The sequence below is a fragment of the Rattus rattus genome, chromosome 11 (assembly GCF_011064425.1).
Source record: "Rattus rattus isolate New Zealand chromosome 11, Rrattus_CSIRO_v1, whole genome shotgun sequence".
Lineage (NCBI taxonomy): Eukaryota > Metazoa > Chordata > Mammalia > Rodentia > Muridae > Rattus > Rattus rattus.
The window spans coordinates 17,768,566-17,782,923 of NC_046164.1; the positions used below are offsets into that span (position 1 = coordinate 17,768,566).

The 14,358-nt window shown below is 45.5% G+C and overlaps 1 protein-coding gene across 1 annotated transcript in view; it reads right to left on the reverse strand.

Moving 5' to 3' along the window:
* Positions 1-13,143, reverse strand: part of Dipk1a (divergent protein kinase domain 1A) — a 71,786-nt gene extending 58,643 nt beyond the window's left edge. The window contains exon 1 of the mRNA XM_032915960.1: positions 13,027-13,143. Coding sequence (XP_032771851.1) covers positions 13,027-13,080 — 54 coding nt within the window. The 5' untranslated portion in view covers positions 13,081-13,143. The remainder of the gene's footprint in view (positions 1-13,026) is intronic.
* Positions 13,144-14,358: the final 1,215 nt, after the last annotated feature.

A 14,358-nucleotide genomic window follows, 5' to 3' on the forward strand; every position in this document is an offset into this window, starting at 1 on the left:
TATGCACGAGGGCACAGCTCATGCGGGCAGTGCCCTCCCTGAGCAGCTGGGCACTGAGTCCCTAAGTGAGCTGGACTGTGTATGAGGGAAGCTGAGCAGGCCAGGCCATCCAGGAGGCACTGTTCCTCCAGGACACCTGCTGCAGTGCTCTCTCCCTTGCACTCCAGCCCGGCTTCCCTTCAGAGGTTTTTAACCCTTTCCTCTCTGAGTTATTTTTTGACAGCGTATGGAAAATGATACAAAGATGGACACGATAAAGACAAGAGACACAAGGAACCAACCAAGAGACACATGATCTGATCTGACACAGCCCTAGAAAGAGGAAACAAGAGAGTATAAACTGGTAAGTCAGCAAGCGTACCCTAGAGCCGAGGTAAGAAAGTTTTAAATTTTAATAACCCAAGGGAGGGTAAGCTTGTGGCCTGCAATCCCAGTACATGGGAGGCAGAAGTAAACAAACCCCTGTGATTTAGGCCAGCCTGATGTATGTTCTAGGCCAGCCAAAGCTACACAGGAAGACCCTATCTCAGAAAAACAAGACTATCCGAAGGGCTCAGGTAGTGCTCAGTACAACTGAGCCTGTGCCTTCCTCAGGGAATTTCAAGACAACAAAAAGAGAAAAAGAGAACAAATTGGCCCCTTGGTAACAAAGTGCTATCAGAAGACAAGGACCCATGCTTTCAATTTGCAGGGAAAAATTACTTTCTGCCTCAAATTCTACACCCAGCTCAATAATAAATAGGAAGTTGAATACAAGCAATTCAGTTTCAGACATGAAAGCGCTCAGAAGGTTTCTTCCCCCACGGGCTTCCTTTAGAACTTATTTCAGGATCACTGCCCCAGCACGGTGACAACATACACCAGGATGCTAAGGCCATCAACTTTGCCTTTTAAAAAGACGCATACTATCAGCTGACTCCCAGTTCCACCTTTCTATGCTCTTTCTCTGGAGGTGAGAGTCATTTTCATTATTCAAATGGCTTGATGCTCTTCAACTAGCCCAGGTCAGTGGACCTGAGGAGCAGATAACAGGAAATACATCTGCATCGACAGCTGAGCACAGGCAATCATTCAGTAAGAAACTCATGGTCGGAGGTTCACAATGCTCTCAATGTAACTTGTATTTTATTAGGATTAGCTTTAAAATATTATTCTTTAACATAAATGTCAAACAGTAACCAAACCTAGGCAATTTGCAAATGTCACATTTTCTTCCCAAGTGGCAAATACGTGGTACTCTCTGGAAAGGGAAAAATCCTAACCGTGTGCTTAACAACAGAGGAACTGTGGCATCCTGCTACCTCAGGTGGTAGCTACAAGCTTCAGTCTGTGGGTCTCACGTTCATGTCATGGGAGAGTGAAAGGAGAACAGCAATTTGACTACATGTGCATGCTATGGCATGTATGCAACCACATACACACATGCACGCTAAGCAACCACATACACATGTACACAGGACTGTATCTGAATAAAAATATAATGAAAAGTTAAAATAACTGTATTGTTTATATGGCCATGGAGGACTCAGGTGAAACTCTGGGAGTTAAAGGCCAGCACAGTGGTTTGAATAAAGATGGCCCCAACAGGCTCCTAGAGAATGGCACTATTAGGAGGTGTGGCCTTGTTGGAGTGGGTGTGGCCTTTGTGGAGGAAGTGTGCCACTAAGGTGGGCTTTGAGGTTTCAAATGCTCAAGCCAGACCCATTGTCTCTCCCTCTCTTCTTGTTGCTTGCTGATCTGGATGTAGAACTCTCAGCTATCTCTCCAGCACCATGTCTGCCTGTGTACTGGCTGGTTTTGTGTGTCAACTTGACAAATTGGTACCAGCACAATGGGGTATTCCTGTGACAACCTGACCATGTTTTGGGGAGGACTGCGGAAAGACTTTGGAACTTTGTGCTAGAAAAGCCATTGGAATGTTAAGAGCTCTGTGGGCTGTTCTGTAGGAGCTTGGAAGATAATGTTGAGAACAGTGCAGAAGATGGAGGCCTGGCTTGTGAAATTTCAGAGAGAAGATTAAAGATTTTTCTCATGGCTGTTGCTATTTTGGTTGTGAAGATGTTGTGGTTTTGGTTAGCTGGGGCTGAAGAATCAGCTGTGATTAACAAGATCCCAGAACTACTAAAGGGAAACCTTTGCATTCCTGGGACAATTGATGCTGGTCAGCTGGAGCTAAGAAATTAGTGGTGATTAAGAAGAGACCAGCATCACTGAGGTGAAATCTTCTGGGAAGTGGTTTTTGAGAGCTGTGTTCCAGAGATGCTAAGGCTGTAGTTCATGTTGTGGCAGACTTGGTAATGGGTAACAGTCACCCGGGTGGTACTGGGTTTGAAGGCATGAAGGGATCAAGCAGAGCAGCTGAGGCTGGCACTGTGAGAGGCCATGGAAGGCCATTGGTGAAGGTGCAGCCTCAGCTGCAGTTGATGGCTCAGGACTGAAGGGGTCATGCAAAGGAGCTGAGGCTTGGCACCATGAAGAGAGCCTGTGACAGGCTATTGGTGAAGCCCAGTTGCGGTGGAAGACAGCAGTGTTTTGGAGATGTCAGTACCATGAGATGACCACCAAGGACAGCAGCAGCAGTGGAGAACAGGCATCTGGAGCCTGGAAGACAAGGAGCGTCTACAAAGGGCAGAGCTGGAGAAGTGACCCAAGCCCTTGGAAGAGTCCAGAAGGTTGTGAGTGGATCCCAGACATTGGATGGTTAGTTTGATTTCACTTTTGATTGTGACTGTGCCCTGATATTTTTCCCTCTTGAAGGAAAAAAGTATTTTAGTGGACCACCCCCCCCCCAGTTAAGAAACTGAATTTCAAAAGGACTTTGAATTTTAAAAAATATTGGATAATTTAAAGGGATTGAAATTTTAATACGTAAAGACTGTGGGACTCAAAGTTATTTAGATCTTGGGATGAATAAGAAAGTAAGGGTTGAGACTTAATAGTGATGTGTTTGTTACATTGACAAGAGGTCAATTGTACTGGCTGGCTTTGTGTGCCAACTTGACACCAGCTGGAGTTATGGCAGAGAAAGGAGCCTTCCTTAAGGAAATGCCTCCATGAGACCCAGCTATAAGGCATTTTCTCAATTAGTGATCAAAGTGGGAGGACCCAGCCCATTGTGGGTGGTGTCATCCCAGGACTGGTGGTCCTGGGTTCTATAAGAGAGCAGGCTGAGCAAGCCAGGGGAAGCAAGCCAGTAAGTAACATCCCTCCATGGCCTCTGCATCAGTTCCTGCTTCCTGACGTGCCTGAGTTCCAGTTCTGACTTCCTTGGGATGAACAGCAGTGTGGAAGTGTGAGCTGAATAAACCCTCTCCTCCCCAACTTTCTTCTTGGTCATGATGTTTATGCAGGAGCACAAACCCCGACTAAGACAGCCTGTATGCCTCCATTCTTCCTGCCACGATGCTAATGGGCCAGTTAAACGTTTTCCTTTATAAGGGTTGTCCTGGTCATGGTATCTAGTAGACACAGCTAGCAGTTAGAGGTGCAGCCACCAGACAAGCTCTGGGACTAAAGCAGGTCAGACAGAAGTGAAAGGAGGCACTGAGGCCTGTGGGGTATGATCAGCCGTGTGCTTTCAGTTACTGTGTACACATTCTCTCACATAAGGAACTAATCAGTTCCATAAGACTCTGTATCAGGAACCAGCTGTAGAGGTGCCTGTGTGATCTTGGAACAAAAAGGCTGAACAGGAGTTCCAGCCTGGTACACACACAACAAGACCCTTTCTCAAACTGGCAAACCCACAGGTAAAGCATTCCTGCCGGACTCCCCAGGAAAAACCCTCCATATCTCCGTAAATGTTCAAGCACAGACATTTACTGCCCACCTACCCTGAGGCAGGCATAGGAGGCAAAGGAAACTGACATTTCAGTTTGAGAAAAGACAGGAAAGCCCATGATGCTTCAGTCTCCTGTAAGAGACACAGGTGCTGGCTACCATTTACTTAGAGTTTGAAACAAGCAAAAGAAGCAGCTGACATCTGGAGGTACCGGAGAGGGATGTTCAAAGGTCACTTCCTCTTTGAGTTGAGACTTAAAAGATAAGTGAGATTAAACCAGGTAAGCAGATATAAAGTCTCAGCGGAGAAAGCGCTCTGCAGGACAAAGAGGAAACGGTAGAACTGGGGAACCGGTTAAGGGGCAGAGCACATGTCTAGCATGCACACACGCCTGCTGCAGTCCCCAGCACTGAAAAAGAAAAACCAAAACTAAATTAAAGCAAAGAGGAAAGGACACGGTAGACAAGAAGAGTGAGTGGCTTGCTAGTATGTTTGGAAAAGTCAAGTTTCTCAGGACTGCTGGGACAGACAGTGGAACAAAGGGCCATGCTCTCCACTGAACCAGACCTCCTGAGGTAAAGGCAGGCCACTAGGAGGGGGAAAGTGAGTCCACTCAAGGACAGGTACAAAGGAAGGAGGCCCAGACAGACTTGCACCTTAGGGAAGATGTTGCTGAAGCCAGGTGGGAGGGTGCCTCTGTACCGGGAGAGCAGGCTATTCTACTAGGCCAGCCAGCAGAACAAAAGGCTATGGTGCATTCATGAGTTACTTAGGAGATGTACTCTTCAGAATTTGGGCACACCACTCTCTCATGTAATTGGATATGACCTCTAGAAGAAATGCAGAAAGATTCAAGATGGCTGGCAGTCCAGAGGTAACTGATGAAAACACAAAACTCAAGTGCTGGGGTCAGGGGTGGGCTAGGAACACTGAGATGAGGCCCGTTGTTGTGGAAGCCATATAAGGAGACACAATCACCAAGAGCCTATTCAAAATGAGAATTAGGTTGAAATCCTGGAGATATGGAGGAGTGGAAGGGGAGACAAGTGTGGGGATTCCAGACTACAGGGAAGGTGAGTTAGAGAAATGGGGAGGCGGTAATGGAACAAAGGCAGGTGGGTGAGGCAATGGACCAAAGACTCTGGACTAAGGGGAATGAATGCCCTCAGAGAGCAGATTGGAAGGAGTGAGCTGACAAGACCCTCTACCCTGGCGATGATGTCACTCACTTGGTAAAGTGCTTGCCCAGCTAGTTTGCAGGTCTTGGGTTTCATCCCTTGAACGGCAAAAACCAGGTGTGATACGCACACTTGCATTCCCAGTACCCTGGATGTAGCAGCAGGAGGATTAGAAGTTCAAGACCAACCCTGACTACTTTAGAAGTTCAAGCTAAACTTGGACTATATGAGACCCTATCTCCAAAAAATAAGTATAAAACAAAACAAAACAAAAATAGGTAGCATCAGTAAGTAGGTGGCTGGCGAGTGAAGACTGAGCCATGGGACTGAGCATCCAGCAAGTGCACCTCCATGAAGCCCAAGAGCAGCCACAAAATATTTTTGATGTGTATAAAATACGTATGAGCTTTGTAATCCTGAATGTATTCTTAGAGCAAAAGTGAACAGCATAGCGAACAAGCCTGCCTCTGTCACAGCAAACTTTAGCTCTACCACCCCAAGTGTGATTGGAAATATCGTAAGCTGGTACATGATGGTGGCACATGCCACCACCTCCTGCAAGAAGCTCTTCCAGATATCATTCTGTCCCTTCTGACCTGTTATGTCTGTGCACTAACTCAGACGGCTGTCAGTACATGCAAAAATCTTTCTTTCAAGAACATCCTCAGACATAGTTATTCTATTGTTTGGAAAGAAACAGGAATGTTTTTATAATAACCCATAATCTCACTGAAAAAAGAGTCAAACCAAAATAATAAACCAAGAGGGAATTTTCTTTAAAAAGACATACAAATGGTCAGTAAACCTATGAGAAGATGCTCAACACTGCCAGCCTTTAGGAAAACAAAATCAGAACCACAACAAGCTACCTTCTCACTCCCACAGAGTGGTCACTACAGTCGAAAAACAAGTGCTAGAAAGAACTGGAATCTTTGCACATCATTGGTAGGAATGTGAAGGGAAAAGTGTGCCCACTATGAGGAATAGTATGAAGATTCACTAATACACCAGAAGGAGAAACACTACCCATTTCCTCTCATATGTAGATCTAGATTTAAATACTTAAATGTACTTGGGATGTGAATATAATTGAGCGGGAGGAAGAGGTTGGGAGGAAGGAGAGGGGAACTAAAGAGGAAAGATCACGTATTGTACATTTTTTCTCATTTTTAGATTATAAAAACACATACCATAGTGGATATTATATATGTTCACATACATATATATTAACATACATATACATATTCACACACCAATATTTAAGAGACAGAAAAGGGAAATGAGGAGAGAGGAGACATGGGTGATGGAGGGAAGGGTATGAACAAAGCACAATTATACACATGACAAAGATTAAAATGTCACAATGAACCTATTATTCTGTATTCTAAATAAAATACTAGTTATTCTAATAACATAAAAAGGCACTAAGCTGGATGGTGGTAATGAACATCTTTTTTTTTTTTTTTTTTTTGTTTTTTTTTTTTGGAGCTGGGGACCGAACCCCGGGCCTTGCGCCTCCTAGGCAAGCGCTCACCACTGAGCTAAACCCCAACCTTGTAATGAACATCTTTAATCCCAGCACTTGGGAGGCAGAGGCAGGCAGATCTCTGAGTTCGAGGCCAGCCTGGTCTACTCTCTGAGGCGGGGCAGTCACAGCTACACAGGGAAGAAAACCTGTCTTGGGAGAGGGATTAAACATGGGGGGGGGTATTAATATTTTTTTGTTTTGTTTTTCAAGAAAGGAGAGAGGGGAAGAAGGAGGAGGACAAGAAAAGAAGTTGAGGTTAGGAACTAGAAAAGAAAAAGAAAAGGAGAGGAGGGGAGGACAGGAGAGGAGATAATATGTGGAAAAATACTGCAGGGTTCTATTTACACAAGATATTTTAAGAGAGTCAAACTAATAGAAACAGAAAATAGGATGTGGTTACCAAGGACTAGGGTGGGGTGAAAGACTAGAAGGAAATAGGGAGTATTTCAGTGGGTGGAGTACCAACTTTGCAAGATGAAAAGGTTTTATAGGTCTGATACACTCAAAGTGTAAAAAGTGCACTTAAAAATATTTAAGTTGTTGAATGTGGGTGTATGCCTTTAATCCCAGCACCAGAGGCAGAGACAGGGAGATCTCTGTAAATTTAAGATCAGCATAGTCTACATAGTGAGTTTCAAACAGCCAGAGCTAAATATTGAGACCCTGTCTCAAAAAACAAAAACAAAAAAAATAGTACTATGAAGGCTAGAAAGATGGCTTAGCAGTTAAGAATACTGACTGCTCTTTTAGAAGACCCAAATTCAATTCCCAGCACCCAACTGGTGGCTAACAACCATCTGTAACTCCAGTTCCAGGAGATTCAATGCCTCTTCTGGCCTACCCTTTTAAGTTAGTAAGTTTGGAAAAATTGCTAGAAAATTATTCATTTATGGTTTTCAAGAAGCATGGTAATGTCAAATAGCTACATGCTACATCTATGTTTAAACTTTATTTCTTTTTGATTCATTTGTTTCAAGTTTTTGAGACAATATTACACTAGGTAGCCCAGGATAGGTTACTGTCTCAATCTTCCTTCCCCAGCTTCCTAAATCCTGGGACTGCAGGCATATACTTAAATTTAAAGCATTATCAGTCATGCACATTCTCTGTATACTCACAACTTCAGAGAGCGAATTACAGCTCTAGAAGTTTCAGTTCAGGCAAAGGTCAATGCATGGCTTCTCCCTCTGCTACCTTTGGCAATACAGAACCACCTACTCTAAGATTCAGAGACCATCTTACTTTTACACTAGCATTTGTCAACACTCTAATGGCTACCACCGTTATGTCAATAACTCTCTCTGGAACTAAACCCTACAAAATATTAAGGCACAAAGAACCAAACTGCTTGGAAAATGGTACTAATGTAAGTCAAAATTCCAGTTATTAGAAAATTTAAATAATAGTGGTGCGCTTCTAGCACGTGGGAACTAAGGGGAGAAAGACCAAGCACGACTGAAATACAGTTCTATCTCAAAACAACAAAAGATATGCTTAATAAGCCCCAACAGTAATGTTGAAGTCCCAGAGTCTAAAGCGGGCCACTGAGAGATGTGGCGGTACATATCTGTAATCCTAGCAGCAGGAGGGCTGGCTGCCACAAGTTCAAGGCTACCCTGATACACATGGGGAGTTCCAGGCCAGCCAGGGCTACATAGGGGGATTCTGTCAAGAACAAAGGCTGTGTATCCATCCATTCATGACAGCCCTGACTGAACACATGTGAAGAATTCCAGAGCAGTTATTTTGATGAGAACATCCCAAATTTTAAAACTTCTACCACCGGGATGTAGTGGTGGCACACGCCTTTAATCCCAGGACTGGGAGGCAAAGGCAGGCAGATCTTTTGTGAGTTTAAAGCCAGCATGGTCTATACTGGGCAAGCTGCAGGGCAGCCAAGACTTTACAAAGAAACCCTGTCTGAGAAACAAAACAAAAACAAAACATTCTACCTAAAAGGCTTGAAAACCTTCAAAGGAAGATGTCTTAGACCTTAAATTTCATTAGAATTGTACATCTTTTCCTAGGTCACACAGTATGAGCGGGATGGCCAGAACAGAGAACGTGTATAATCTAAGCATATAAAATTACCGCAAACTGTCTTACCTTTCATTCTTCCAGGGCTTAATGACAGAAGAAAGCAGGCATTTTACACGGAAGTCAACAAATTACAGGGCTACTGTGTTATCTGTCATCCTCCCCCAATTGTAGTAAAGCCCCAAACAAAAACCAAATCCCAGTTTGTAGATAACAGGCTGTTAAGAACATGTGCAGGTTCAATGCCTAGTCCTGCACATTCCTGCTCTAACTGTAACCAAGAGTTGTTTATTTAAGCTGGTTGACAGGGCGGTGAGTCAAGAGGCTCAGTTCACATACCACAATACTCGGCACATCCACAAAGTGTTATTTCCAGGGATATTTTTCAACAGAGCAGCGGCAAAGGATGTTGGTGTACATTAGCTTTCTCTGAGAACAATGCCTTGACCTGGGGAAACCGGTGCTCAGCACACGCGTCTTAGCTAACTTATTCAGAGGCTGCACAGTGTGCTTGCATTGCTGCCCTGGAAGCAGGAATTCCCTACACCACAGAGCTGGCATTGGCGAAAGCTGTAATGGGGGTGGGGGAGGAACAAGGTCCGTGTCCAAAGTCAGCTCAACTCATCACTTCCCTTTCTGCTTCCCTCACTGTCTTTCTGAACTATAGCCCATGTGCTACAGAACATATGCCTTTAAGTATACTGTTAGGTAATGTTCTTCTCATCCCCTTGCCTCAAAACCTACCCATCAGAAACCACTCTTTCTTTCCACACAACTCTAAGTACCCACTAGTCTAATAAATAGTATTTTACTCTATGGATACAGCACCTAAGTTCTTTCCTTCACGAGCAGCAGAATCTCTTGGCTATGTCGACTGAGGTAACCAGAGTGGCTATGTACTCACAAATCCCTGTTATATAGGCTCTTTCAGAAATTATAACATTAATTACAAAATACTAAGTTTTGGCGGGGAGGAAAGGTGACTTACTGGTTTTTTGTTTGTTTGTTTTGTTTTGTTTTGTTCTTTGAGATTGGATTCTGTGTTTCCCTGGCTGTCCTGGAACTCTTTGTAGATCATGCTGGCTGGCCTTGAACTCACAGAGATCCACCTGATTCTGCCCTGAGAGCTAAGACTGAAGGTGTGTGCCCAGCTATTGTTTTGTTTTTATTTTTTTATTTTTTTCTATTTTTCGGAGCTGGGGACCGAACCCAGGGCCTTGCGCTTGCTAGGCAAGCACTCTACCACTTAGCTAAATACCCAACCCTGTTTTATTTTTAAACTAGCTCAAAATGTTTATTTTTCTAGAAGTAGCAGTAAATGCCCAGTGGCATCTGGATTAGTGGGAATTCTGTGAGTGAAGGCCCTTGACAACAAGTCAAATGATTAAGTCTCCCCTTCTAAATTATGGTTAGAGACATAGCCCATGGGTTAAAAGGACTCACTGCTCTTGGGAAAAGACAGGTTCAGTTCCCAGCACCCTCCTATAGCTCACAACTACATGTTAACTCCAGCTTCAGTGGATACGGTGTGCTCTTCTATCCTCCACAGGCAACATGCACATACATGTTGCACGTACACATGCAGGCAAAACATTCATGCACATAAAATAAGAAATGTATGTCTTCATTTTGTTTTGCCTGTTTAGTTTGTTTTGGCTGTTTTGTCTTAACGTTTTTTGTTTTTGCGAGGACTTTTTGAAAGAGAGGGAACATTAAGTTGGGTGGACAGAGAGGTAGGGAGAAGCTGGGGGAGGGGAAATATGATCAAAATATAGTGTATGAAAAAATTTAGAGAAAAACATTATTAAGGGAAAAAGAAGCTTAAGCTCTCTAAGGCCTAAGTAGGGATACATGATCTTTGACCCCACCCAGTCGAGACAAACAAGAACTGCCAAGTATACAAAACTGGTTTCAAAAACTTTCCAGGCCCTTTGTCCTCCCCCTCCTCTTGGAAATAAATCTACCTTGCTGTTTTCTATACACAAAGGAAAGAGTATCTCCTGTACTTGGTGAATGATTACAACCTCATCATAACTTAAAATGTATCTGGAGAGGGGGTGGGTAGCACACGCCTTTAATCCTAGCACTTGGGAGGCAGAGGCAGGTGGATCTCTGAGTTTAAGGCCAGCCTGGTCTACAGAGTGAGTGCCAAGACAGCCAGGGCTACACAGAGAAACTCTGTTTCAAAAAACCAACAGCAAAAATGTACCTGGACAGAAATGCTATTGAAATCAGGTATCTGGCAGGTGCCACTGGGCAGGCCTATGATCCCAGTATTTGAGAGGTTATGGCAGAAGGTCCACTGTGAGTCTGAGGTTAACCTGAATACCTGAGTACAAGCCAGACAGCACCATACATAGCAAGACCTTATCTCAAAAGACCACAAATGGAAAAGCAAAAACCCCTCAAAACAGGTATCTGCATTATAAGATATTCCCTCAAAACATAACATAAGAACCAGTTTCCCTGAAGCGAGGTATATCGGGCACACTGGAAATCCCTGCACTTGGGAGGTAGAAACAGGAAGACCGGGAATTCAAGGCTAGCCTGTGCTACTAATGAGACTTGGTCTCAAAAAGTGTGTGTGTGTGTATGTGTATGTGTGTGTGTGTGTTAAAGGCTGTTAAAGGGAAAGGTATTTTTTATTTTCTTTTGCCAAAAGACAATGTACAAAAAACCCTCTCCATGAATAATCAAATTTAACTTGATGGTAAGTTAATGCTAAACATGACGTATAACTTTGAAGAAGTAAAGAAAAAAGAAAACTGAGGGCCTGAATGAGTCGGAGACAGGAGGATTCCTAGGACTCTCTGGCCTATGTGGAGGGTTTGTTGGCTCCTCAGGAACAACACTGGAATATGAATTGTACCATACATACATACATACCCTTGCAGTCACAAACTCTTAAAAGCAGGAGGATCAGAAATTCAAGGTCATCCTTAGCTACCTAGCTAGTTCTAAGCCAATCTGGGTCACACGAGAACTTGTCTTTTAAAAGAAATCTTAAGTTTACCTTTAAAAAGTTTTGAGACAAGATTTCTCTATCCTTGAACTCACTTAGACCTACCTCCCAAGTGCTGGTATTTTAATAAGTTTAAGCATCTTAAAAAATCTAATAATATTAGCCCACTAGCAAGCTTACCCTAATTTGATCATTGATAATGATGCAGATTCAGAAAGAAACACACTGTCATTAATGTAGGCATAACGACCTGTAAAACTAATTTTGTGTGTGTGGTGCTGGGATTGAACCCAGAACTCTTAACCAAATCAGAAAACCCTTGTACAGTTAGTTACAGTGCCAAAGATTTCTTTCACATCTGTGGAAAACATTTAGAGCCAAAACTAAAGCCTAAAACTCTACCAACCCTAAATAATTAATGAAAGTCAAGTAGTTTAAGTTCAAAGATTTTAATTATGCCAAAATACTTTATTCTGGCGGAGTAGAAGGCAAGATTGGGTTCCAACACTGGTATTGAAGGTGCAACTATTTCTGGTGATGCTGCTATAAACATTTAGTCTTACACCCTTAATACCGCGAGTTGTCAAATCATCCTCTCAATCTGAGTATCACTTGTTTCAATGTAATGACTTACACATGCAAATTTCAAATTAAAACGTAACATTTATTTGGACTGAGATGGTTTCTCCTCAACTTTTTTTTTCCCATACTCGAAAGAAGCACACCATCAACTGACCTAAAACACCAGTCTGGCTGTCAGACCTTTTAATGTAAGCAGCGTCCTCTATAGACATAACACTACTGTCAATGTGTGAGGCATTGATTTGTAGTTGTTTTTCCATCTGAGCTATGGATTTGCGCTCAGCTACTCACGACGTCCACTAGGTCCCCCTGGCGACCGAACAGTGCACGAAGGCAGCAGGAGGGTTCTAAAGCCTACTGACAGCGGAACAGAAAATCATGAAAAATTAACACGCCAACAGTACACACGACGTGACTGAGAATTGCGTTCGCATTGCTGGCGGGCTGAGTGGAGAGCCGCACAGCAGTCACCATCCCCTGTTTTGCAAAGCGAATGGCCATCGCCTGGATCGGGCTTGCCGATTCCTTCCTCCCATTTAAACCAGAGATGTGATGAGAACACCAAACCCAGGGGATCTGCACGAGGCACAGCCGCTGGATGGGACTTGGGGAACCACTGGTATGACAATCGGTCACGATTCTGTGAAACATGGAGGAATGACACACCACCCTTTCCTACCCCAGACACAAGTCAGGAATGGCAGGTCGCCGGGGCCCTTGGGGAAAGCAGGAGAGCGCGCAGAGAAGGGACTGCAGAGTGTCCTGGCCGGGACTCGGAGGGGCGCAGGGCTGGGGCGGCGCCCAGGGAGCGGGACGCGGGGCGGACCGGGGTTGGGGAAGGCGCGCCGCCAGGTGCCGGTCCGCAGGAGGCGGCGGGGCGCGCACGGAGGGAGGACCGAACGCGGAGTCCCGCGTGGCGCGGAGCGGAGGGCGCGTGGCGGGGCCGCGGCCGGCCTACCTGGAGGTAATGGGGTTTCCTCAGCCAGGCCCCCGCGCAGAGACTCCTCGCCATGGCACTCCATCGCCCCGCCGCGCCGCAGTCGGAGGCGGACCCGAGCGCGGCCGCCCGCCGGCCTCCCGCCCTGCCCCGCCGGCCCGCCCACGGCCCGCCCCCAGCGCGCGCACTCCGGGGCCGCGCTGCGGCGAGGGCGGCGGGCGGCGGCGGGTGGCGGAGGCCGGCTCTGCGCGCAGAACCCCGCCCCCACCGCCAGCCGTGGCGGTTGTCAAGGCGCGGGCGCGGGGCTCCGCCATAAAGGGGAGTCGAGCCTCGCGTCCGCCGACACAAATCCGCCTGCGCCTCCGTGCTTAAAGGGGAGGCGCGGACGGGGGAGGGGTGCGGCCGAGGCTGGCGCGAGCAGCGCGGGGGTGCGCACAGCGTGGGCTCCGTGGAGCGCCCACTTCGGGGTTACAGGCTTGCGGCTGCACGCGCGGAGCCCTAGCGTCCGCGCTCCGGTCTCCATTTCGAGTCAGGACCTGTGCGAGCGGGTTGCACGGAAATTCTGTGGATGCTTGGAGCTGCTTCCTAGGCGACCAACTAATAGATCCTCTCCAGGGAAAGGAGGCGCTCTGGAGATGGGACCACCGGTATCTAGGGGAGGAAGGGAATCCTCCTCTCTCAGTTCTGCGTGGCCTTCCAGACACTTCGTGCTTTGCGTACATTCAGTTTCTCTCTCTCTCTCTCTCTCTCTCTCTCTCTCTCTCTCTCTCTCTCTCTCACACACACACACACACACACACACACAATTTCGACTTTCTGAAGTTTGCATTGTTTGCAAAACAACTTTAGAATTTTCTTTTGCCTCTAGAATCCTGACTCAAAGGTTAAATAAATAAATAAACGCCGAATGAACACAGTTCTAAAGTCAGGAGACTTAAGACTTGGCAGAGCTGGGGCTGGAAAGATGGCTCAGTGGTTAAGAGCACTGAGTGCTCTTCCAGAGGTCCTGAGTTCAAACCCCAGCAACCACATGGTGGCTCACAACCATCTGTAATGAGATCTGATGCCCTTTTCTGGTGTGTCTGAAGACAGCTACAGTGTACTTAATAAATAAATAAATAAATCTTTAAAAAAAAAAAAAAAAAAAAGACTTGGCAGAGCAACTCCGTTAAGGCTATACAGATCAAGGAATGGCTTCCTTCTTTTGACACTGATGGCCAAAATAAGGGGGAAAGAGCCACCCTAGAAGGACAACTGATGATCCGAGTGACATCAAAGCAGGGAGATGCAGGTCCTATTCCATTTTTCCCCCCTCATTCTACCATAAGTCCACGTGATACCCACTAAGTTTAT